This window comes from Watersipora subatra, chromosome 1, assembly GCF_963576615.1.
Source record: "Watersipora subatra chromosome 1, tzWatSuba1.1, whole genome shotgun sequence".
NCBI lineage: Eukaryota > Metazoa > Bryozoa > Gymnolaemata > Cheilostomatida > Watersiporidae > Watersipora > Watersipora subatra.
In genome coordinates this window covers 47790856-47818702 of record NC_088708.1, presented here as the reverse complement: position 1 = coordinate 47818702, position 27847 = coordinate 47790856, and the positions used below count along the sequence as shown (strand labels likewise).

The window sequence follows — 27847 nt, the reverse complement described above, 5'->3', positions numbered from 1 at the left end:
CAAAATTCACATTACAGTTATTTGGTATCAAAAGATTCACCATGTTTTACTCTGCTGTGTTGTAAGTGCCAAATATGTGGAAATGTGATTACAAGCTCTTAAAAGCTCAAAAACAAACAGTTAATCGCCGCCCTCACGAAACCGCCGTAGATCGGAATCAATTTATTTCTCTGACGTAGTCAAACGACTCAATATAAGGCTCAATATAAAACTTATCGTAGCACTAGTTTATGACAAACACTACGGGTTTTACCGAAGAGCCCGTATCAAATATAGATGCTCGCTACTTTACAGTTCTGTTTCGGCTTGGTCTAATCATCTAGTCGTAATCTGATCATGTGACCCATACTTCCTTCCAAACAGTGTGAATAATTTCTGCAGCGTTTTTCGACTATCACAGGTTACCAACAGGCTCGTCATGTTTATCAGAGGATGATATGCACTCCTTCGAGCTAAGGTTAAAAAATTGAAACGAATTTTTACGGTAGGTTTTGAGATATCAGTGCTCAATGTAACAGCATTACAATGATGATTAAATAGACGCGTAAGGGCAACAGACATGGTTTTATTGAATGGGTGAAGTATATTTGTGAAAATATTTTGACGAATAAGGTTGCATGAAAGTGTAAACAGAAGCCATCTTGTTCATCTACGTCCCATTTGAGCCATTTTGGAAAGGAATTCTAATCTATGGCAGTTTCGTGATGAAGGCGATTTACTGTTTGTTTTTGAGCTTTTAAGAGCTTGTAATCACATTTCCACATATTTTGTACCTACAACACAGCATAGTAAGACATGGTGCATCTTTTGATACCAAATAGCTGTAATGTGAATTTTGTTGGAAGTCAACCTTTAACCCTATTAAAAAGAAGTCTTCTGTAGGAAATGATATAAATGAAACACTTCGTTCTAACTAAAGGCCAAGGAACACATCAAAAATACCAAGGGGATTCACTGGCAAATTCTCAGACATTGATGCTGCAGCTGATGCTAGCACTGAGTGGTAGCCTGAGGTTTTGTTTCATTTTGAACCAGTCAGACAGTACATCAAGCTAATCTTTACTATAACTGCTTTTGCATACATTGAATGGGTTCAAAGTTGCTTCAACTTCAATTCAAAGAAACGGTAAAATTCGAATGCATACGAGTCATTTCGCGTGGTTAAATTTGTGCAAAGGCATTCACTGTGAGAGTACTTTGACCTCATAGAAAGGCTAACTGCTGATGGATCTGAATCAATAATACTTGGCAGAACTCTCTTGAGTGGAGATAAAAACAAATTCAGCACACAACCACACAGGCCTCTACTATGAGAACACTCTACTGCTACTCACTGCTGTCTCTGTCCGACTTGCATTTACATGAACATTTATATGCCAATGATTGGTAGCTCGTACGAGGATGACAAAGTAATTACTTTTTAATGCAACTAGTTGACTACACATGAATTGAGAAGTGATTGGACCGAAAGTGAGTCTATTTTAAAAAGTTTTTTTTGAGGCATGCATCACAAATCTTGTAAAGATCTATAGTGTAACTTCAAATCGTCAAAAGCGCATTGTTGATTTGCGACGCGATTCGTCAGCGGGCAGCCAAACCCTTTCAAAACATGGAAATGCGGTGTATAATAGTAAGAGCTGTGTAGAGCCGGATGTTGGGAAACAAGGATTGCATTGAATGCATCTCGTACATACGGCTTAGCAGCTAGGCACACTATCATCTGCGCCACTCGACCACCTTGCTGTATTTTGGAATAATTGTGCGCACGCTTATTACACATGATGATTTCTTACGACGCACAGAACTGCTGTAGTACTAGTCTGAATCATACTAATAGACATCATTGATAGCTAGTACACGTAGCTCTAGACATCATTGATAGCTATTACACGTAGCTCTAGACATCATTGATAGCTAATACACGTAGCTCTAGACATCATTGATAGCTAGTACACATAGCTCTAGACATCCTTGATAGCTAGTACACGTAGCTCTAGACATTATTGATAGCTAGTACACTGTAGCTCTAGACATTATTGATAGCTAGTACACGTAGCCTTAGACATCATTGATAGCTAATACACGCAGCTCATTTGATAACCATGAATGATAAATCATGGTTATGGTTTGATAAAATCAAAATAATTTCCCACACTAGGACATTCCCCGTGTGCTGCAGATCTTTAGTTTATAAAACAGTATTTTTAAAAATATGTAAACTGAAAAAATCTCCCCATAGAAGCAGATGTACAAATCAGAGTTACTAGTTTGAGTTTGCAAGTAGAATTCAATGATGTTGCTGATTTTTGTTGGACTAGTTGAATCAAAATCAAATCATGAAAACTGCAATAGTGACAACATTCTCAACCAAACCCAGATGAAACCACAAACCAAAATTTTAATGAAGTTATAATCATGCTCTAAGGAAAATGAAACCTTGACCTGCTTTAGATCCGTTCAGATGCAAAATTGTAGCAGTCTATGCTGCGGTTGAAAATATAATCCATGTACTGATACAAAAACAATTCTCTACTTAACTGGAGCTGGCTGTATACTAATAATAATCTTTGCCATACACAGGCCTGTATTCCCTAGTTGCAAGTTGGGGTGGCTAATGTTAGGCGACTAGTTATGAGCATCTGGGGGTTTGGAGGGGCCGTGTCAGCCCCCTCAACAGTTTATTTTATGTAGGGCCTCAACCGGGCATCTCATGTAAAGTTTTAAAAATTTTTATCGGAAAGTATAAACATTTTTTCTATTATTTGAGATTTGTTTGTTTTAGGTGATGTGACTGCCAGGACGGTTTCAGATTAAAACAGGCCAAACTCGACCGCAGTTGAAACGCTAAAAAGAAGACATCTTTTTCTTTTGCGCATTTCAACAAAGATCAATTTTGCCAATTTTATTTTAAGTTCATCCGAAGGTTTCTACGCTTTCGTGGGGCCATTGCCAAGCGGATGTTTGTTAAAACTTGACCTTTAGCAAACCTTTATAAAAGTCATTAACAAGAATATTTTGCCGATCATGATAACGACGCCCAAGAACTATTAAAAGTTGACGTTTATCTATATGGTTTGGAATAAAGTGATACTCTACAGCGATAAAAACCGTTCCCGTAGCCGTTGGGCAAATAACTGTTCGAGTTAATGATGTTGAGGTCGATTTATCTAAAGCAATTTATCATTGCGTGGGAACAGACCAAACAAATCCGTTTGAGTTAACCAAGTGTTCGGGATAAAATTTTACATTTTATTCGAGGGCGAGTTATCCGAGTTTGACTGTACTTAGCCGCCAAAAATTCCTAAAAAATCGGGGCGGCTCAGCCGGCCAGCCGCCCCAAGGAATACGAGCCTGGCCATACAACAACCTGCCTTGATCACTTAATGTTTAGCTTTCATAGCTAGCAAAAGCTGAGTAACTGCTTGTTGTAAGAACAAGCCAGCAGATCACAATGGCCAATAAAATTAAATAACATAAAAATACATACATAAAATATAAACATAAAATAACATGTAAACAACTACAACTGTGTTTTAAATATTTACTATAATCAATCTGCTATAAATATAATATAAATCTCAAAGTTTGTGTGTTTTCTGTACATCGGTATGTCCATCTCCAGATATTTAAATCTACAGAATCAAAAACCTGCATCACAGAAGATTTGATCTCGGAACCTCCCATTCTCTAGGCGATATGCTAACCCATTGAGTACGCGAGATTGAGGAATACATTTGGCGATATGAGTCGTTATGTTAGTTAAAATACAAATAGCGACCCTGAATTCATTACAGCACAACATCAGTAAATTTTGCTCTCACTGCTCTTATTAGTAAGTTTAGCAATACGGATACTAGCTTACTCAAATTAGCCATTGGCAATGTGCCAGGCTAATGGTAGGTGGCAGACAACTACATTACCAGCAAATGTTTATAGGCTGTTTTTAATACCCATGCAACGCCGGACATTCGGCTAGTCTATCAATATATTTTTCAAAGTATGTTCCTGTTTTCTGTTTTTGGTATGTCCAGCTACAGCTATTAAGATTTTAGATTTAAAATTCCGCATTATGCCGGACTTGAACTCTGATCTGCAAACGCAGATTGATAAATCAACAATTTAACCCCGAGACCACGGAAGCTCATACCGTTACTCACCTATTTATACATATTGTATACATTTTCCGTTTTCACACCAAAATGACGTAATAATTACAACTCTGTGAACTCTTTTAGCTCTATGACACGTGATGCATTTTTGCCCTAGGGCTAATTTGTTTTCAGCAAAACCATATCAACAATAGACTCTCTCGATATTAGAATTTGGCAATTAAATTTTATTAACTCTATGAAACACGATGCCTTTTTGTGAACCTCTATTTTCGGCTTTTCGTAAGGTTCAATTGCTAAATCGCTATAAAGGTTAATACTTTTCACGCAGACAATTCTATTATCTCGAGTAGGAATAGCCTCTAGACTCTCTCACCTTCGATCAGACAAAGACACTCCAATATCTCACTTTTACATATCGTCGTACCAGTATCGACGTATTCAGAGTTTAGATGGATAGCTTCTGGTGGAGCAGTAACTTTTTTATACACACACTTCTATGCAAGAATTGTTATTATTAATTCAACATAATCAGAGTTTTTATTTTGTTTTCTCATTACGTATTAATTGTATCATTACCAAATCATCTTTTATTGCAATTGTAGCAAAACCGACTTAATTTAGCTATTACTTGCTAATTATTTCACATTTACATCTAATCCCTTTTATAATTGTTTTATTTTTTTTAAATTTATTTGGCCTGCACAAAACATTTTCCTCATCATATGAAGTTTGAAAGTTACAGTTTTTTGATAAAGTTTGAGAACCTTTATACAGTTGTTTATATTTTCTTTCAAATTATTTCAACTACACAAAACATTTTTCTCATGATATAGTTTGAAAGTTACAGTTGTTTGACAAAGTTTGAAAACCTTTACAGTTGTTTCATTTTTTTTCTTTATCTGTTTAAACTGCACAAAACATTTTTCTCATCATATGAAGTTTATAAATTAGAATGGTAACTGTTGTTATATGTTAAATAAAAATAAATCTTTTGTCCAAAGACTTTTATTCCCCGTGCAATGCCGCACATTCACCTAGTATATATATGTGAGTGTCTGTCTGTCATTCGTATGTCAGCTACAGCAATGAAGTTTTAGGAACAAAAAAAACACTTCGCACTGAAATTGAACTCAGAAACCCCAATTCTGCAGACAAGCGTGCTATCCACCATACCATTTGCCATACTATGAAATAATTGTGCACATACCTATTACATCTGCACATATTTATTGGCGATTGGTTAAAATACTCACGCTTCAGTAGCATGCTTGAACTAATGTACTAGAAGACAGATATGTGCTTCCCCAAAATTCTATAAATATATAGCGTAAGTTTAATTAAATATAAAGCACACACAGAAATAAACAAATACATTCATTTAAAATTAGAATGGTGAACATTGCATATGCTGATTAATTATAAATGTTCCACGCAAAAACCTTTCTATTACCCTTGCAACGCCGAGTATTCACCTAGTCTCTACTTTAATAGTTTGAAATCATGCTAGGCGTGTTAGGAAAAAAACTTGCCTCATCTTGGAAATAAACTCGGATACTTAGTATTGCAGCCCAGCACCCTACCAACTTCGCTACACAACCACATTGTAGCACTATGTGAGAGAGAACTCAAACTTGGTGAAGTCATGATATTTTGGCTGTAACAAGTTCCTCACTCTGTATTCAATTAAGGGTTGCTCACCCTTGTTGTTTATTTTAAGGGTAGCTAACCTTTCAAGGCTAAGGTAACCTTAGCTCACTAAGGTCTAAATGAGGGACGTATGCATGGCGGTGTCTCTCAAAGGTGGTAGTTCTCGATTAAAGACAACTAATGATCAAAAATTGAATGAACACCAATTAAAGACATCACGTTGTGTGATATCACCAAGATAAAAACTAGATTTCTATATTAAGGAGAGGACGACTCAGACATTTCTTAGGACATTCATTTCATTAATTTAATGGCACTTTGTCAGCCTGAGATACTGTAAAAAACACAGTTATTCTATATTTAGCTACTCTCAAATTCACACCTAATTAACGCTTCACTATCTGGAGGCACCATAAAAGACATATTCGTTTACGTCGTTATAGTTTCTTGAAACTACATTTTTTATCTGTCTGGCTACTATTAACGAATGTAATTTTTGCTCTAAGCCGTAACCATTTAATGTTATTGCTACAGAAAGAAAGCACGGGATATAAATATACTTGCTGAAACCACAAACTCTCTCTTACACCACAAACTACAGACTACACATGAAAAATTACAAGCAACTATCACTGTTTTCATTCAATATACTTAATTTGTGCGAATATAAAACTAGTAATTGTTTAACCCATTCAGGACTAATTAGTTATTGGTTGACTGCTCCCCCAGCCCAATTAATTTTTCACTAGCCTTACAATTAAAATAGAGCTACACAAAATTGAGTATAACTAGAGTTCTTTTTAAAATAATCTTGATTTGTTTTTTGCAGCTTAACAAAGACATTCCAGGCTACGATGTGATATAAATTTTTGTGCACCTTTACAAATTCTACTGACCACAATTTCTAATAATTCTGTGAACTTTTTTTTTATCAAAATTGTTTTTCATGTTTCGTAGCAGCTCACAAGCAGTTTTTTGATACTGACATTGTTGGACCTATGTCAGATTGATAGAAAACTTTATCAGCAGCAAATAAAAAAAAAGATTTCTCAATTCAGAGCAATAGAACAGGTGTTACTAGCTTCTAACCAACACTACGTCACTGACAGTTTTATCAATAATATAATCAAACAATTTGTTAATTTATATTGAAATGCATTGCAGAGGTTGTTATGAATATATTATGCATAAAAAATACTCAAGTTACCAGCTAACAGACAATCAATTACCAGCAAAAAAATAGGTGCAAAAATACAGTAAAATATATTGTAAAACATACAGTAAAAATGAATATGCATGAAAACGAAACAATATATACATGTATAATAAGGGTGTGTTCATTAAAAAATTATGACACGGTGAGAGTTATTTGATGCCAACTACACATGCATATTTGCTGCCATTATAAGTTAGCTGATGCAGTATTCATCAGATATTGGTGTTGAAGCCCTAGGCTCATCATCAACGGCATCATCACTCACAAGCCCTTGACTGTCTTCACCATCATGTAGCAAATATGATACAGCCTAAAAAAATTGTGCTTTAGTAGCTTTTCAGGATAAATACCTGATAACAAATTGAAAATAAGTAGTCTACTGCAGCTAACAATTGGTAATACAAATTGCAAATATTTTTTGATACTGTAAATATAAACATAAAAAGTCATGAAGATGATTACTGTGGTAAGTGTCCCCTATCGACCAATATTAGAGCCTAGTGGTTGGGGCTAGTTTATAGTAGATGTTGAGGTTGAGAACTATATGCTTGACTAATTGTGGGTTGAACAATTGAATATAAATGAAATAAGAAATTTTTATTATCTTGTAGTTCTACAAGGAAATCATAAAACTATTGTTTATTATGGGGTAAGAGAGTGATGAGTTCATGCTGCAAAAAGATCTAAATTTTATTGGATTGAAAATGTTATAATCATGTGTATCATGAAAAAAATCTATATCTTACACTGTTAGAATAAAGTTTGTTAGAAATTCACAAGAAAAATTTCGGCTTTTTATCGTTTTTTTTTCGGTAAAATTCTATAAATAGCCACATAAAACTTACCTTCTTCCATCAGAAAATTCTCATTTTCTTCTTAAACATTACTTTTGTTACTATTTTCTTCCCCTGAGCTGATTACCACATATAATTCACTTAAAAATTTTGCCATCGTTCGGATAAACCTTTTCCAAAATGGCGATCATCAAATTTCCAAAACAGTTGATATCTATCACATAATTTGTTAGTTAAAACTTTCTTGTCCAATCACATATTTGGTATCAAAATGATGCCCAGACTCTTAAACTTCGTTTGGTGAATGAATAAAACCGATGTACCTAAACAGCTAAGCAATAGAGCAAATCAAAGTTTAACCCGAGTACTTCGGGAATGGGCCCTGGAGAGCACAACTCTTCCCGAGGTATTCGGGAACAGTCCTGAGTGGGTTAATGTATCCATTGATGTTTGTTTGGTTGGGAGATAATTTATTACTTGATCAGATTATCTCGCAAGTATAAATGAAAAATTCATTTTGCTAATCCGGATGCAGAATTCACTAAAAACTAGGCTGAGATATGTCACACGGGTAAAACATTACGATTGATAGCTTGAGAAGACAACAACTAATATTTAAGCCTGGAAAGATAATGAACAAAGTTAGATATAAACATATCATAGGTAACTAATACAACAATAATGATTGGAGTGCTAAATAAAAGCTCGTCGATCAGTATTAAGTTGAAACCATATTCTTCAGCGTGTTGAACTCACGTCAATGACATCACCCCTTTCTCCGCAATTGCTAGAGACAAACAAATATGATCGCATGAACTGTAACAGGCTTTAAAAACATGGTAACCAGATGATAAGACTAAACAGAAAACCCAAACTAAAATGTGTGAAAAGTAATAACAAACTAAGCCAAAATTAGCTGCACATACATGTACAATACACAGGTTAGGAATTTCAATGACTGACACGGATACTTGGATGTTGAACATGACTGAAAAAAGTAAACCCTTGATGGTAAACAGTCGGCGTGCCTGCTATCACGAATTATATAATTTAATTAAAACAGAACAGAGTATATAAAGTATTTTTTTATCACCATTGATCATTTTGAGTGATAGCTACTACTCTCTCTATTCATAAGCCTTTGTTATTGATGAATGAGAGATAATTGATGTATCTTTGATTCGTTGAAATGAGTGGTTCTATCGGATAGATTTAATTTTTATTGCAGTTATTTTTATCTGACATCAGCTTCATTTATTGGTTTAAGAGAACTCACAAAATTGTCATTAATAAAAGTTATTTTTAAATTAAAGTTAAATTGTTAGACATGATCAAGTAGAGTATGGCTGTTGAAGCCTTTTATAGTTGTGTTACGTTATCAGTTGTTTTAAACGCGCCAACCTTCACGTAATCAAAGATTCTGTAAATGCAATTAATGAGCTGATGAAAATGTTGGCCCATATGGGGCTTGAACCCAGGACATTCAGCTTGTTTGACTAACACTTTAATCAGCTGAGCTAATCTGCCATTTATGATAACTTCAGAATAATTGTGTCAATCAGAAAACCTGATTGCTTTGTGACAAAGAATGTGAAAAGACAGACGGACACCGGCCAACCATAATATATATAACACAGAAGCCCACTAGAGTTTGCCAAAGACCCAAGTAGAAGTCTAATGATTCGCATAAATCAGTCAAAACTATAAAATATTTGATTAAAGCATAAATGTTTTGGTATTAACTTAAACAACTAGTTTTACTAAAGGTGTGTGAAAAAGTATCAAATGTTATTAACCTGAATGAAACATAACGTTATTTTATAAAAAGAATTACAAAATAATCGATTCTTTCTCAGTTTTGTAAAAAGGTTAAATGCTAAACTAATAAGCAGCATTTGTTGTAATAAAATTATTCTAAAAACAAAATATAAATCATATTTAAACGCCATCAAAATATATTCAAATATCTGAAACATATTATATTACTGGACAAATGTAAAACGTCTAGTGAAATGCGTGAGTATGCAAATTTCTTATCCAAATGTAACGATGAACATTAAAATTACCTAACAATGCCAAAGCTATGACGATGAAAAGTAATAAACAATTGTAATAATTATACGGTATGAAACTAAATTCAATAATACATAAGAGCTTATTAAATATTTACTCACCTACTTTTACCAGACCCATTTTTGACAAATTCTTATCGCATTGTCTGAACTGGTAATGGTGGTTTCAGTCAAGTCGAAAGCTGAAATGTCTAGGAACTTATGAAAAATTCAAAAGCTCTTTTACTAGCAAATTAATAACTGAGGAGTCCTTCGAAGTGAAAGCGTGTGTCTCTACCCTCTAGTACAATCCTTGTAGATAGAATTATTTTCAAATAAAGCCGATTATTGACCGATAAAATATATAAATAAATATTTTGAGTCTCCAAATTAAAAGAGAAAATAGCAATGTTCAGGGTTCATTAAATCTCATTACAAATTTAGGACTTCATAAACAATTAATATCCCTCTTTATTTCTAGTGCTAAAAAGCAGCAAACTACTGATTTGTAGAGTACTCAAAAACTTATTGATCAACTCATAAAGACTTGACATCGGTTACTATATGTTAAAGGGAGCTACAGTGCACCCTCGAGATACGATTACCCTGATATACGATTTTTTCACCTTACGAAGTCAAACATTGTGATATCTTCACCTCGCTATACGAATTTTATTTCACCATACGATTTTGAGAAAAGTTTCGCCCGAGTTAAAATTTGGCGGTCGGTGTGCTCATAACACCCATCGAAATAAAAAAGACATCGAAATATAGTTTGCCGAAAACATTTTCAGAACGTTTAGAAGAGACACGATGGTCGACTTCTCACATGTCAGCATTTCGCGTGGAAAATTTCGTGCAAAATACACAAGCGAGAGCAAATATTCATTTGTAGCGTTATTATATATTTTACTATAAACTTTTAAGTCAGCATACGTATATAACTACAAGTACATGTACCTACATTTAATTCGTTAGCTATGGAATCTGAGACTGATATGAACGTTACAAAACGAAGGAAAAACTATTTCTATGTCAATAAAGTTGGATGTCGTAAATAAGAAGGCACCCGTATTACTAACATTGTCAAGGAATATGATTGCAACCAATCAGCATTTGCAATTATTATTAAAACAAGAACTCCGTTAAAGCAAGCACAAGAAAGAGCTTTCGACTGACGATTTGAAGGAGCTAGGTCATGCACGCGATCAGCATTCAAAAGGAGCAACCATTTAGTAAAGGCGAGGAAGTAGAAGATACAGAAAACCCCACATTGGCAGAAATATTTCAAGTGTGTAATTTACTGAAAACAATGCATGTATAATATATATTATTTATCTCTTGTGTGGCACGTTTTTCATATTTTATTCGTTTCCTTTTGATTTTATGTTTTATTTTCTTGTTTAACCATATCTTTGCAGGTGGGCTTGTTATCTCCTACGTGAATACAATTCATCGTATGTATGTAACTCATATAACTAGCTACTCAAGATAGTTGACGCATTTAAATTACTTTCTGAAACTTGTTAAAGCCCTTTCCTCTAGGGTATAAATACTTACAAACTTCGTACGTATGGTTACATCGATTCTTGTGCACATTTCATGCAAGAAAAACTACTGTAGCACCTTCTCTTGATCCTTCTACAAGCTTTAGCTAGCAAGCAGTTTTCTGCATTGCACCAGCATTTTTTTCTTTTAAACCAGAAGAAAAATTGGACAGGACTAGACAACCTTCTTTAGCCTGCTAAAAATTCCATTTTATTACGTATTAAATTAATTTTCAAGTGTACAGCATCATAATTAGCATTGATACCCATTTGCCTCCTCTCTGCTGTATTCGCTACAATATACCAGCTAAAGTCACGTTACTCCAAAGGTATGTACGTCCTGTATAGTAAATAAAATTTCATTTTTCTTTTCAGTAGCCATTAAATGGTCAGGTGTGTGAGAGTCCGCTTTCGATAACTGCATCGCTCGGCCATATTGAATTCTGGTTGAAAAAGGTTTCAACCAGATACGCTAAATTTTATAATGAAAGTGAAGACAGAAACTTACGAAGGATAAAATTTTGTGATAACAGTTGAAATTCATTAAAATAGTTCAAAATACATACTAAAACTGGGTTTTAAGGGTGAGTTTGGCAAGCTAAACTTATTTGAAGTGAATTCAACGTTTATGTTATGCACACCTTTTGAAGGTAAGAACTTGTTACCGTACGATCTGCATTTGGTACACAGATTACAATTTTACAGTATTGCAGATTATAATCACTAGGTACACTTAATACAATGCAGCTACTGTAGGTAACTATAGTTACTAAAGTTAACATACTATTTTGTTACTAATTTTCAATATGTACAGTATTTCTATAAAATTTTGGACGACTTTTACCTTCTTGTTTTTCATTGTATAATTACAATGGTTTCTATAAGTAATAATATATAATAATATATACATACGATTTTTTCGCCATACGATGCCAGCCTTGGAACAGATCAACATGGTATCTCGAGGGTGCACTGTATTTGGCAATTTGACATTTTTGATATTTCGAGTGTCCAGGTTTAAGTGAAAACTACTACTTTTTCCATGGCAGTCAGAAAAGTTAAGAGAAGAATCTGGCTAAAGGTTACACATATGTCCAGATAGCCCCGATAAAAGCAACAAGATGAAGAGAGAAGGGTGAGGCAGGGTTGAGTGAAAAGCACCCCAAGAGGGAAGCATAAAAAAAGGCAGAAGAATGATGCCCAAGTGGCCAAACTCACCTCACTCTGTACTTTATCGACAGTGGCTATTAAACCTTGGCTGTCCCCTTGCTTGTAGGTAGAGAATCTCAAGTTTAAATCGCTTGCTATCTCCAATGAGACCTGGATAAATACATAAGCTAGACAGTCAAAATGTTAGACTGGTGATGGTTAACCCATGAAACCTATCATAGAATGAATACTAACAACAAAAATTCTAGCAGAATATATGTACATGTACGAAGAGGCATGTCCCAAGTTTTAAAAACAACAGTGCAGAAATCTAAACTAGTCACAAACAGTGCGTTGCCATGCTTCGAATAGGTTTGGAGTTGTTTTCACAAGAAATCATTGAAACAGTAAAAACCGAATGCATTCGACTTCATTTCGCTTCGCTAAATTTGTGCCAAATATTTGCTGTGAGAGTACTATTTAACATTCTAGAAATGCCCATTGCTGATCCTGCGGATTCATCTGCCAAGCTCCCTCCCTTGGAGGTAAAGGGAATTTCAGCACACAACCCCACGAGTCTCTGCTAAGAAAATGTTCTATTGCTACTCACTACTCTTTTTGAGTGACTTTTTGCCTTTACATTAACAATTACATCCCTTGGATGGGTGGCTTGTACGAGAATGAGGAATTAACTACTTTTAGATTTTGTAATTGACTGGAAAAGTGACTGTGACACGAGAGTGAGTCTATTTTAACAAGTTTTGTTTTGAGGGATACATAGCAAATCTTGAAAATATGTATATAATGCAACTTAAAATCATTGAAGCCGTCAAACGTTAAAACAGTTGAATCCATCGGCAGCAGACAACTCCAAACCTATCCGAAGCGTAGAAACGCAGTGATTCCTATTTCAGCTAAAATAAATCATAGAAACTCACCTGCTCAGCATAGACAAAGACCAACACACCACTAACTAACATCAATACAATCAGCATGGCAGAGATGTAGAAATACTGCAACAGACAGGTATAACATACCGTAAAACCTCTAATTGAACGCCACCTCTAATTGAATGCCACCTCTGTTTGAATGCCACCTCTATTTGAATGCCACCTCCAACTGACTGCCACCCTGAGAGAAGGGTTGAAAAATAGACCGCTACTCTCCAATTGAACGCCACCTCCATTTGCCTGGCACTTTGACATTATTTGATCTTTACGAGCCCATAATATCAACTGATCAGTAGGAAAGTGTCCACAAAATTGTATTAATAATGAATTGTTTATATCAATAACAATTAATTCTCTCGTTGTCCAATTCCAAAGCGTTTCGTTTTTTCGTTAAAACTTTGAAAGCAACACCATAGCAATAATTAATAACGGTCTAAGGCTAGTAGTAGTTCTCTGTTTAACGCAGTCTTTCTACTTCGAAGTAGTCTACATATAAAAAAGGCTTAAATTTACGATGGTAGAGGAACTTTTAAAGCAAGCCTATAAAATAATTACTGTCGCAGGCTAATAGTGGTTCCTTGTTTAACGCGGTCCTGATACTTCGAAGTGCATGTACATATAAAAAACGGTTTAAATTTACGATAGTAGAACTTTGAAAGCAACGTCATAGAAATAACTACTAACTGCCTCAGGCTAATAGTAGTTCCTTGTTTAACGCGGTCCTAATACTTCGAAGGACATGCATATAAAAACTGGTTTGTAAGTTTTGGACCAAAGGTTACGTTTACTAAGCAAACTTTTACGCGTTGCATTAGTGCTAAACCCAGCGTGTGAAAGTTTTGCTCTGCCAAAAAATTGTTTAGACGCTAATATCGACTAGTTCAGCAGTGCAGAAGAAGAGTTAAGACCAGAAGATATTGTGGAAGGTATTGGAAACTAGAATATGTTCGTTCGATTGAAAGCAACTATCAGAACGCAGCTATCCGAGCAAACGATGCAAATATTTTTGTTTTAGATATATTAATTTTTGTTTCTGCATGTATTATAAGGATGGTTTGTTTATGTCACTTGTTCATAAACATATCTTTGTAGCATTTGATAAATTATCATTATATAACGTGTAAATTTGCAGATTTATAGCATATTATTTGATAGTATCATTACGGTATTCTGATCTTACAATTGATCTACCCTCGTAACTCCACTTCTATTGCACATAAAAAGCTAGTTTTGGCCGCAAACTGTAGCAAACATATCAATGAGTGCAATGGGATGTTATGCAACATTGTTAAATACAGATGTAAAATAAAAATGTGTCTTCAAATTTAGAACGAAATAAAAATTGAAAATGTCAACAATTTACAAAGGACACAGGCTATAATATCATCGTAGGTCAATTGCAAGCAATAGATATCAAATGGCAGAGATATTTCTCAATTTTTCGATGCATATTTATTAAGAGACCTTTGACAAGTAGGAGGTAAATTAGCAGATTTATTGCATCCAAAAGGTTTAATATTGCTCTACCGGAAAAAGAGAGCCAAATTTAGGCGGCATTCGCTTTGCCCGTAATAGGGCTAAATTTATCTTCCAAAAATTCTGACGAGCCATTTGAAAAATAGACCGCCAGCCTCTATTTGAACGCCGCCTCCAATTGACCGCCACTATAGAAGGTTGAAAAATAGAGCGCCACAGCATTCAATTAGAGGTTTTACAGTAACTCTCATCAGAGATGTATGAGATATTGTAATACACAGGTATAACATATAACTCTCATCAGAGATGTAGAGATATTGTAATACACAGGTATAACGTATAACTCTCATAAGAGATGTAGAGATATTGTAATACACAGGTTTAACGTATAACTCTCATCAGAGATGTAGAGAAAATGCAACAGACAGACATAACATATAACTCACATCAGCATTTCGTAAGCAGTCTTGAAATGTTTGATCCAAGCTATTGTTAAGACATTAAAGCATGTTCGCACCAATACGTTTGATTTTGAGCTATTAACTAGGAGAGCTAGTGTTCAGAAGGCAGAAGCCTTTGGAATTTTGGAAAACTCATAAATATTCTCTATTGATAATTAGAATGTGATCGCTTGCATTAGTAATAAGTACTTAACAAAAAATTTTATTCAGCAAACTATGTGCAATGACATCATATTGCAGTCATTAACAAAGTCTTTAACTCATTTACAGTGAATATAAGAGAACTCAATTTCTACTAATTAAGGCGATACTATCACTTCAATATGCTGAGTGCATGTTTGATAAAGCCATTTGTATTTAATGTTTAACAAATCTCATTTTTGAAAAATGGCAATTTTCAAAGACGATTATAGTACAAACACACATTGACAATTGTGTAAATTATTCAGTATAATTTGAACCAAACGATCTCCAGCATTAGTTGATATCTTGTGGAGAAATAAAACAACGCACCCTAAACACCAACTAGAGTATACTTGAGGAATTACTTTCAACTTCATCATTTTTAACCAGCAGTACTTTGGTAATCTGGTAAGTCGATGTGAGCATTTCAGATCTCGACCATGCAACCCACAATTGTAGGAAAATTATAGTAATGCTGCCTTGATTGGACAACACATGAAGGTATGTGATAACCAAGTCAGTTGTGGTCTGGTACCAAGAGCTTGCATGCTAATGCGACAACAAAAACATTGGTCCTAGACCTTTGTAAATAGTTAACGATAACCAAACGCTTGTCATATAACCAATGCACTCGGTGTATTCTACAAATGTTCTCATTGGATTTGACGGGAATCATTCTTCAAGCTATAGAACACATTTGTTTTTGAAGGTAATGTGTAAAGGATAACTCCGAATTTATAGATGAGCTTATGAATAAATAAAGGCTAAATGCATTTGTTTTGGTCTTTAACGATAGACACTGTAGATATTCCGTCACAAGCACCCCTCTGGACTAGGCATGGAGAATCTAAAAACCCTAATCCAACCTCATAAAACCTAATAAATAATAACCTAATAAAACCCTAATCCAACGATTTTAATTAATAATGAATGAACAAACTAGTAGAGGAAATTTCCGGAAACAAATTAATGTTACATAAAAGAAATACATCCCCATAAAGGGGTGGTCACACGAGCGCCGAACCGAACTAAATGACGCAAAACGACGTCACTCTCAGCTGTAAAAAGTTCGGCCGAAGACAATTCTGGCCGAAACGAACCATTTCGGTCCTGCTCGAAATTTCGTGGTCGAACACTTGCTCTTATTGGCTGGTTAAAATTCTAGCGAGCATGTGTCACATTTATCCTTACGTGCGTGTGAGCAAAGTTAAAAAAGAAATGGGACGATACTTTTATTTCGTTAAATAAACAACATGAGGCAGTTTACGACAAGGCTCACCCGAACTTGTGATTGTGTTGCATAAATGTAAGATGTTGCACTTAAGTTTTGCATAAATGTAAGAGAATGGTTATGATTTTCTTTTGTGTAGAATATTAGTAATGTGTCATATTCATCCTGATGAAGTATCGTTGACTGATTTATTTATGTAAAACCACAGTACAGTGCACCCTCGAGATACGATTACCCTGATATACGATTTTTTCACCTTACGAAGTCAAATATTGTGATATCTTCACCTCGCTATACGAATTTTATTTCACCATACGAATTTGAAAAAAGTTTCGCCCAAGTTAGAATTTGGCCGTCGGTGTGCTCATAACACACGTCGAGATAAAAAAGACACCGAAATATAGTTTGCCGAAAACATTCTTAGAACGTTTAGAAGAGACACGATGATCGACTTCTCTCATGTCCGCGTGGAAAATTTCGTGTAAAATACACAAGCGAGAGCAAATATTCATTTGTAGCGTTGTTATAGCTTTTACTATAAACATTCAAGTCAGCATACGTATATAACTACAACTATCTACATTTAATTCGTTATCTATGGAATCTGAGACCGATACAAACGTTACAAAACGAAGGAAAAATTATTTCTATGTCAACAAAGTTGGATGTCGTAAATAACAAGAAGGGACCCGTATTATTAACATTGTCAAGGAATATGATCGCAACCAATCAGCATTTGCAATTATTATTAAAACAAGAACTCCATTAAAGCAAGCACAAGAAAGAGCTTCCGACTGAAGATTTGAATGAGCTAGGTCATGCACGCGATCAGCATTCAAAAGGAGCAACCATTTAGTAAAGGCGAAGATGTAGAAGATACAGAAAATCCCAGATTCGCAGAAATATTTCAAGTGTTTAGTTTACTGATGTGGACTGGTACATTAAAACAATGCATGTATAATATTTATTATTCATCTTTTGTGTGGCATGTTTTTCATATTTTATTCATTTTATTTGTTTCCTTTTGATTTTATGTTATATTTTCTTGTTTAACCATGTCTTTGCATATGGGCTTGTTATCTTCTACGTGAATACAATTCATCGTATGTATGTATGTATGTATGTATGTATGTATGTATGTATGTATGTATGTATGTATGTAACTCATATAACTAGCTACTCAAGGTAGTTGAGGCATCCACATTACTTTCTGAAACTTGCTAAAGCCCTGTCCCCCATAGGGTATAAATACGTACAAACTTTGTATGTATGGTTACATTGATTCTTGTGCACATTTCATACAAGACAAACTACTGTACCAAATTCTCTGGATCCTTTTACAAGCGCTAGCTAGCAATTTTCTGCATTGCACCATCAATTTTTTCGTAGAGAAATTGGACAGGAATGGACAACTTCTTTTAGTGTGCTAAAAAATTCCAATTCATTACGTTTTAAATTTATTTTCAAGTGTACAGCACCATAATTAACATTGATACATTTTTGCCTCCTCTCTGCTTTACCCGCTACATGTACCAGCTAAGTTACTCCAAAGGTATGTACGTCCAGTATAGAAAATATAACTTTATTTTTCTTTTCGGTAGCCATTAAATGGTCAAGTGTGCGAGAGGCTGCTTTCTATAACTGCATCGCTCGGCCTTATTGATTTAGGTCGAAAAAGATTTCAACCAGATAGGCTAAAGTTTATAGTGAAAGTGACGATAGGAACTGCTGAAGGATAAAATTTCGTAATAAAAAGTTGAAATTCAGTAAAATAGTTCAAAATACATACTAAAACTTAGTTTTAAGTGTAGGCTTAGCAAGCTAAACTTGCTTGAGGTGAATTCAAAGTTTATGTTATGAGTACCTTTTGAAGGCAAGAACTCCTTACCGTACGTACTACATTTGGTACACACATTATAATTTTGCGTTTTATTGCAGATCATAACCATTAAAATACACTAAACACAATACAGTTACTGTAGGTAACTATAATTACTAAAGTTAACATACTATTTTGTTGCTAATTGTCAATATTTACACATTTTTATAAACAAAATTGACGATTTTTACCAGGGGGTGTTTGCATTGTATAATTACAATGGTCTTTATACCCCGATATACGAATTTTTCACCATACGATGCCAACTCTGGAACGAATTAACATCGTATCTCGAGGGTGCACTGTACTATGATAAAGACTGTTTTTGTTTGTTATGTACTCAGCATAGAAAAACATTCATATGTTAATAAAAAATATAAATATGTTGATGGGAAAGGTTGCCAAAATCTTTGTATTGAGTGATTTATTTTGAGGAGCTGAACAATCTTCTGATAAATCTGCTGTGTGATTATAATTTATAATTGTTCCTCAAAGTTTTTTGTTTACAATAGAAATATTTAATTCAAATACATAAAAACTACCAATGAAACAGTGTCCTGTCTCTATACAAATGGTATCTAGGAAGCGAAGTGACTTTGGATGCCGTGTGACATGTGCCACGAACCGAACCAGCCTCCGAACCGAATCTATGTCGGTTCGGTGCTCGTGTGACCACGCCTTTACTGTAGTCTGTTCAAAAAAATTCTTGTATATATCAAGTGTGTTTGTGAATGCTTAAATTTACACATCATTCTCAGATTCAACAGACCTCGATAGTCATTTTTGGAGATGGCTACACTTGTCTTTAATTACAATACAACCACAATGAAAATGGAAGAGTAGAACGTGTCAGTTTGCTCTGGTCTATAAATAGCTACATAGGTATGTCAACAGGCTACAATAATGAGGCATAAAAACATTGCAATGCTATAAAGGTTTTGGGTCTAATATGCTTGGTCTTACTATGATCAAATTTGAAACTCCTCAATTACCATAGATTATGCTTGTAAATAGACTGCTTTGCTTAACCAATTTTACAAAAACTAGTAAGAAAAGGAAACTCCTCATTTGAATTCTAAATTGCTGTAGAACTGTGTGTCAAAACTGATATTATATAAGAACTATGTGCCAACTTTCTACATTTTTAAGAGATTTAACGAATTACAAATAATGGTGTCCGGTGCAGGCCAAATTTTTCCACAAATTCTTTCTATGTTGAAGCTCATTTCAAAAATGTATCTTACCACGTTCAACATCATAATCCTTCCAGAGTACAGCATTTTGAGTGCAAGAGCTCCGTAAACAAGTAGGATTAGGCCCAGAGTGATGACAAGACCAAATGGAGTAACAGAGAAATTACCCACACCGACATAGCTGTCAAATTTCATCACTATGGTACTACCTAGGATGATCAGAACTGTACCATAGAGCTACAACAAAATCGTCACTATGGTAATATCAAGGATGATCAGAACTGTACCATAGAGCTACAACAATATCGTCACTATGGTAATACTAAGGATGATCAGAACTGTACCATAGAGCTACAACAATATCGTCACTATGGTAATATCAAGGATGATCGGAACTGTACCATAGAGCTACAACAATATCATCACTATGGTAATACTAAGGATGATCGGAACTGTACCATAGAGCTACAACAATATCGTCACTATGGTAATATCAAGGATGATCAGAACTGTACCATAGAGCTACAACAATATCGTCACTATGGTAATACTAAGGATGATCAGAACTGTACCATAGAGCTACAACAATATCGTCACTATGGTAATACTAAGGATGATCAGAACTATACAATAGAGCTAAAACAATATCATCACTATGGTAATATCAAGGATGATCAGAACTTTACCATAGAGCTATAACAATATCGTCACTATGGTACTACTAAGCATAATCAGAAATGTACCATAGAGCTACAACAATATTGTCACTATGATGATACTAAGGATGATCAGAACTGTACCATAGAGCTACAACAATATCGTCACTATGGTAATATCAAGGATGATCAGAACTGTACAATAGAGCTAAAACAATATCGTCACTATGGTAATATCAAAGATGATCAGAACTGTACCATAGAGCTACCACAATATCGTCACTATGGGAATACTAAGGATGATCAGAACTGTACAATAGAGCTAAAACAATATCGTCATTATGGTAATATCAAGGATGATCATAACTGTACCATAGAGTTACAACAATATCGTCACTATGGTAATACTAAGGATGATCAGAACTGTACCATAGAGCTACAAGAATATTGTCACTATGATGATACCAAGGATGATCAGAACTGTACCATAGAGCTACAACAATATCGTCACTATGGTAATACCAAGGATGATCAGAACTGTACCATAGAGCTACAACAATATCGTCACTATGGTAATATCAAGGATGATCAGAACTGTACCATAGAGCTACAACAATTTCTGGTAATAACTATGCCACTTAGAAGTTTAATTGAGTTACGTTTACTAACTGGTAAGCGAATAGGGATGTTCATTTTGCAGAAGTAACAAAAACATACAAAAATATTTTGATAATGACAAAAAATACTGAGTAAATATAATTTATATCACAACTCCACGTAACTACCTAAAAAGTATATTTACACTCACATCAACAGAGAGAGTAAATTATAGGTACAGCAGAGGCTTCTACTGCCTAAACCTTTTGAGTAAATTTCACATAACATAATTAATTGATGTAAAGTTTTAGTTTTTGCTGGTATAATCTAAGAAATTCCATATAATGTAAAGCGCCAAGTCGGTGCAAGTGCTCAAATAAATATATTAATTTGATTAGTGAGTTCCACGTTTAGCCTTAAAAATATCGTTTTTTCCCTTGCAACATTTGAGAAAGAAAACAACGTCTACTAGTATTATATTAAATTACATCTATTATATATACTAAATGTAATACCAGGGCACTATAGTTTGTCACGAAAGATTGGCAAATGTGCTAATAAAGCACAATTAAGTAGCTGCCGAATTATTCAGAAATACCCAACTTCGCTTTATTGGTGCAGGTGTTAAAATTTTCCATCTACCAATCTGAAGTTCCCGAGTTGGAGCCTTGTTAAAAGCAATCTTTTATTGTAATATTTCACCCTGGTGACGGACAGACAGACATCGCGCTTAATATAGTAAATACATATTTTTTATTTCACTTCACTTTAGAGTTAAACGATATTTTTATAGTTTTTTTGCAGCATAGATGTTACTGCCTGGAGAAAAATTGAAAAATTTGATATAAATTGACATTGAAGGTGTGAGGTACCCCTAGCCAATAGCTGTAACCATGACCCCAAACCAAGTGAAAGTGACAAGAAAAAAGAGAAACGCTGTCAATACAAACAAATGACATCACAGTTACTGTACACGTGTTAAATTAAAAAGTTCATTTCTTTTGAAGTGCTATAGGAGTGAGTTGGGGGAAGACCTATGAACAGATTAGGCACTTTACACATATTTTACTGTACATATAACATAAAATACCTGAAACAAACATTCCTGGAATAGATTAGTTATGTTATTGGAGTGTCTACTCTATTAGATTACTAACACGTATTGACACAAATAAACAGGCTGGTAAACACAACAGATATTAGCATCAAGTTCTAAGTAATATGCTGATATTATTGCATTAATATGGGAAAAGAGACAAAAAGCTGATAATAGATACCGGTATATTTGTAATTCAGAAAGTGTGTGAAAAAAATTTGCTATGGCGAAATATCAATGACAGTCTCATAAATGTGTCGTGATATGAAAAACATTTGTGCTAAAATGAACAACAAAAGCAGCGCAGTTGGAAACAAAAGTGAAACTTACCATGAATAAAATTGCTGATAAGATGGACAGCAGCAATGCCAGAAATTCCTTACTCGAGTTATCCATAAGTGAGAATATCCTGTCGGTAATGCGCCTCAAACCTAAAATACCACTACTTGAGCGTGTCAAAAGCATAAAATGACTGTAAAGGTTGATTTTAACTAATAATTCAAACTTTAAGTGAAATGGCTTGCTCCCTCTCGCAGTGTTTTCGAATAGTCGGAATGTATTTTCAAAATACATTAATGGTCCACTTTACCATGGTCTTGCATTTTTGTTTGACTTGCAGTCATGTGATATATTATATTTATTTTCGGAAAACTGTGAAATATAAGTTGCTAAAACTGTGGCGGTCTAATTAGTCAGAGAGCAGGATAACCCTATCTGTCATAAAAATAATTTCTGTTACTTTTCTCAACTTATGCAATATGATGCATGCAAAATATTCTTCAATATTTATATATTGCCTGTTTGCACGTTGCACTCTGTAATCTCGTTGCTTATATACTTTCATGTTTAAATTACATCTCATCAATTGGCGGAGGCGCGGCGTAATAAACAAGCCGATCACTGTTGCCACTATGACAAGGAATTTCACAGAGTATGATTGGATAATTGGAACAAAATGTCATAACCCGCCAGATTGCTCAGTAATGGCAGCCCAAACTAGGACCGTGTGTTGGGTGCCCGAGCGACTAACCTCAAGTGATTTAGCAGTTCTATCACCTCAAAAGATAAAAACGGTAACTGAACGCGCTGACCAAACATTTGAAATCATTTACAACTATTGCTAGGTAAGGAAAACTAATTATTTTTTTGATCAAACCGAAGACCTCGTTCATTCACCACGGTAGCCATTAATTCATTGAAGATTAAATCAGCCGTCAGCGTAGGTAGCAGTGAAAATTTAAAATCTATCTAATTTGATTATCACAGCTAGTTATTATGGATTACATAATTTCTTATAATCAAGCTCTACATTCTAATAAGCCTTACTAACGGAAAAAAGCCGATAATCTAAAGTTTTTATGAGATGTAGAGCACCATCTACAAACAGTCAGATAGGTTCGTAGAAACCTATTAAAGTCATCGGAGCAACTCGCAGTGTTTGACGTATGCAAATACTACACTGAATGCTTGATGAAGATTGTTAGTGAGTCGAAATAACATAGAGCTTCTCAAGTTGCAAAGAATCTCAAACCCCTGAACAAACTAAGGTGAGATGATAGCAAACTGTTTTACTTAATACTTCAATAAATAATCAAACAATTCATCAATTGAAGATTAAATGCATTGCTTCATTGAAAATCTTGCGTTTCCTTTGCCTAATCATGCTTTTCCAAAACAAAACAGCTTCTTGCTAGAGTATTGTTTATCAGTGTTTACCGCAGTCAGCTGGATCAATGAGTGATAAGTGTTGATTATAATGAACCATTGTCAAACTTCTCAGTCCATATTTTACATATTGGTTATAAACTACACAATAAACCTAATAATATACACTCAATGGCTTAATTCACTTTGTTTAATTTTTTTAGGCTAAGACGGCAGCACTACATAACATTGTTAGCTACTTAAATTATTGGGCTTCATAAATACATGTAAAATACCTCTTGTGTATTTTTTGAATAAACCAGTAATATTGGAGTATTTGTTATAAAGCATGCTTCTGCTGATCATTATTAAGACTTATCTCGCCTATTTACAAAATTGTAGACTGTATTGCTCTTTAAAACGTCAAGCCAATTTCAAGACAACGTGTAGTACCTTCATGCAACTGTATGATTATTATGTAGCTGATGTTTTGGTTAGTTTTAAATCTTTATATAGTGTCATGCAGAACTTATACTGTATTATGGTGTTATTACATTATATTCTGGTGTATTGTATTATAATAACTGTATTATGTTGTATTGAACTGCGTTGCATTAAATTGTTTTATATGATTTATGTGTGGCATTATGTTGTGTGATATCATATATTAATACATATTTCGTTGTATTTTAATCTATCGAGTTATATTGTATTATTATTATAGTGCTCACATATCAATTATTACCTTACAAAAGTGTGCGATGTATGAGTTAACTAAATATTGTTGTGGCGAGAGCTGAAGGGTGTACTTCTATTCTTCTCATGTAGGGCTATGCACATTGCTTACACATCAAAATCAGTCTTGTACCTCTTCCTATTTTCAAGTTTTAAATTTATACCTACAAGATTTGATAGATCGTTCTTTCTGATAGGTTATAATGGATAAATATTGCACCATAAGCGTAAGCTCTTATATGTCTTTATGACAATTTTGTACTCATTGTATGTAATGGATGTGATTCTTTTCTTTGTAGTCAGCCGCCAAGGACTCGATATGACAGATATTTCTCATCATCGTATTCACTGCAGTGGATACGATGATGATGAGAAATATCTGGCGTTCCCGGCAGACCATGGTCTGCCAGGAACGCTCTTCATACTTTTCACAATGGGACCTGTACAACTACTGATTGACTGGCTATGCTGTATACCTCATTGAGTACACTGGTTGTGATGCAGACAAACTAACGACTTCAATGTTTAATATTTTAAATTCAATTATTATAGTGCTGGGCGACTCATGACAAGCATAAAGTATTTATTATGCATCTCTCAGTACTTTCTGTTGGTACATGTCATTTCTTTTTTATTTAACTGACAATTATATGCGAAATTTCTTGCTTACTTTTAGATTTATTGTACGGGTAGTGTGCAAAAACAATATTGGTGCAGTATGTTCGATGACAACTTACTTTATGGAGAATAATTAATATCATAGGACTTTGTATATGTATTTTGATACACTGTATGATTATTATATTATATAGCATGTTTACCCATGTACACAGTCTGTTTATCATGATACATCGAAAACACTCAATTGATTCTAGAAAGCATATTGCAAAGTATTTAATCAAACTATTAAATAGAATCTTAAAGCTCATCATCACTGTGTATATGATGACCATTTTCAACCTCATCGTTCATTTCATTGCTGCAGTCTACACAGACACTTGTGCAAGCTAAAGATGCAGTTTTGCATCATCATCGGCTTTCACATCTACTATTTCTGCATGAGCAACTAGTCAAATGGACAAACTGCCTGGAAATAGCTCTGTGTCCATCAGGAAACCACTGCACAGAAATCTCATCGTCGTCTTTACTCCAGCCGAGATTTGTGGGACAAGCTGCATGATTAGTAGGAGACCGGATCATCAAATTCACACGAACAAAACAACAAGATACCCTACAGGATTAATTTGTTCGCGGAGCAATATTTCACGAAAATTGTCTCCTCATGCATATTCGCGGATGAATTTATTCGCGGCTGAAAACTGCCACTCTCTAGGAAAAGTTAACTCTATTGCGGCTAGTAATAGAGTTATTCCTACGCATGCCCACACCGCGTGTTCCGGTTATATTTAGCTTACAACTGCGAGGCGATCGTGCTAAGCTACGGTAAACAATTTTTGCTGCGTCCAGAGGTTTTCACGAATATTCATCGCTTAGGAGTCCTTTGATAAGCCAACAACTTGTGGTAAGTAATGAGTTTTTTTTCATTTACTAAATTACTTGAATTTTACTTTGGTTCTTCGGTAAAACGCAATACTTATTTTTTCCATCCCTACCGCTTCATTATTTGTTTTAGTGTGAGAGAGAGATTTTTCATCATACACCAAAGAACAATGACTGCAAAGGTGGTAGATGTCATTCTTAGAAGATCACAAATCATTCAGGGAGGTTGAAGTGACCGCAGCTACTTACGAGAAGAATATAACGTATCTGTTTTTAAAAAAGCAACAAAAACGCCTTTATGAGCACAAATCTTTGGCCAACCGGCAGAACTTTGCAATAGTAAGCCACGAGGAGAGTTCTGATGATAACTTCCTTACCAGCCATGTAGTAGCGAGATAATCGCCTTCAACACCTACCCAAGACAGTGACAGGGACGCTATTACCAAAATAACTAGTCAGAAAGCACCATTACACGCTAGTATTCATATATCAAGAGTACCAGTTTAATTTTATTGCTAGACAACCGCCATATGGACTAAACTGTTTATATTTACTCCATTCATCGTTTGTAAAATTTTATTTGTAATATATTTTATTTGTACAGTCAAGTTTGTAATAAATTATAATATATCTATATATGAAATAAAATATATAATTTAATCATGTTTGCTGCAGCGATATCAAGGAGTTGTTGTCGATGAAGGGGGTCTAGGTTGACTTGTTGCTTCTCTGCCGATATTCCTGCCTTGATGAATATTACTACTTGTCTCTAGTTTTCGTAATCGGAGTAGTTGTTTCATTCTCAATCTGCAGTAAACACAAAAAAGAAAAAATATTAACGAGTGTTGAGGAAGTACAAAAACAATAGCTGAAGTATTGGATGAAAGCGATCAGTTTTTAAACAAAAGAATTAACTAATGCAGTTGATTATGGAAAAACGTATCTGCACTGCAAATCAAATACATACCATAATGTCCAGATCAGAATCATGATCGTCTTTGACTTCGGTATTAGAGATTGATGGAGTTGGACTAGGAGATATTTTTTGCGATGCTGAAGCCATGCCGAATAACTTGTAAAAACCTTGAATAATTTTGTAAAGTTTGACGCAATGGCAATAAAGCTCGAAGCCTGGCGTGAGTTAAAGAAGTTTTGGAACTCGGCTACGTTTAGTACTTCTGCCTAGCGGCTATTTTCGCGATGACGCCATTCTGCATATCTTGTGACAACCTCGAATAATTTTGTAAATAAATGTGATGCATTGGCAATGGTGTTAGCTCAAAGCTCAGGCAATGATTTTTAAAATATTTTGGAACTCAATTACGTTTAGTATTTACATTAAAAACTAGGTTAGCGACTAGTTTTCAATCTGATGCAGTAGTTATTCTCTCTTGTGATTAAAAATAGAACTAATTATTCACTGAATTTAATAATTCGCGGGATTGACTGTTCGCGAAATCGCGAATTTTTATGACCAACGAATATTTTCATCCTGTAGGGTACAATGGAATATTTAACCACATCACATGGAAAATCTGGTCTGTGATGACATCTGTTAGTTACTTAAAATTTATTATCAGTCAAGTGATTGAATCATCATATTAATATGGACATCGTTCTTGATATTCAACGACAATGAAATAATGGCTATCGTGGTGAACGAACGAGGTCTTTGGTTTGATCATGAAAATAATTAGTTCTGCTTTCCTAGCAATAGTTGTAAATAATTC

General features: G+C 34.6%; 1 protein-coding gene across 1 annotated transcript in view; it reads right to left on the bottom strand.

Moving 5' to 3' along the window:
• Nucleotides 1-27180, bottom strand: part of LOC137388360 (CD151 antigen-like) — a 34179-nt gene extending 6999 nt beyond the window's left edge. Inside the window, exons 1-4 of the mRNA XM_068074849.1 lie at nucleotides 27085-27180; nucleotides 19941-20126; nucleotides 13455-13529; nucleotides 12586-12687 (exon numbers count right to left, since the gene is read on the bottom strand). Coding sequence (XP_067930950.1) covers nucleotides 12586-12687; nucleotides 13455-13529; nucleotides 19941-20126; nucleotides 27085-27180 — 459 coding nt within the window. The remainder of the gene's footprint in view (nucleotides 1-12585; nucleotides 12688-13454; nucleotides 13530-19940; nucleotides 20127-27084) is intronic.
• Nucleotides 27181-27847: the final 667 nt, after the last annotated feature.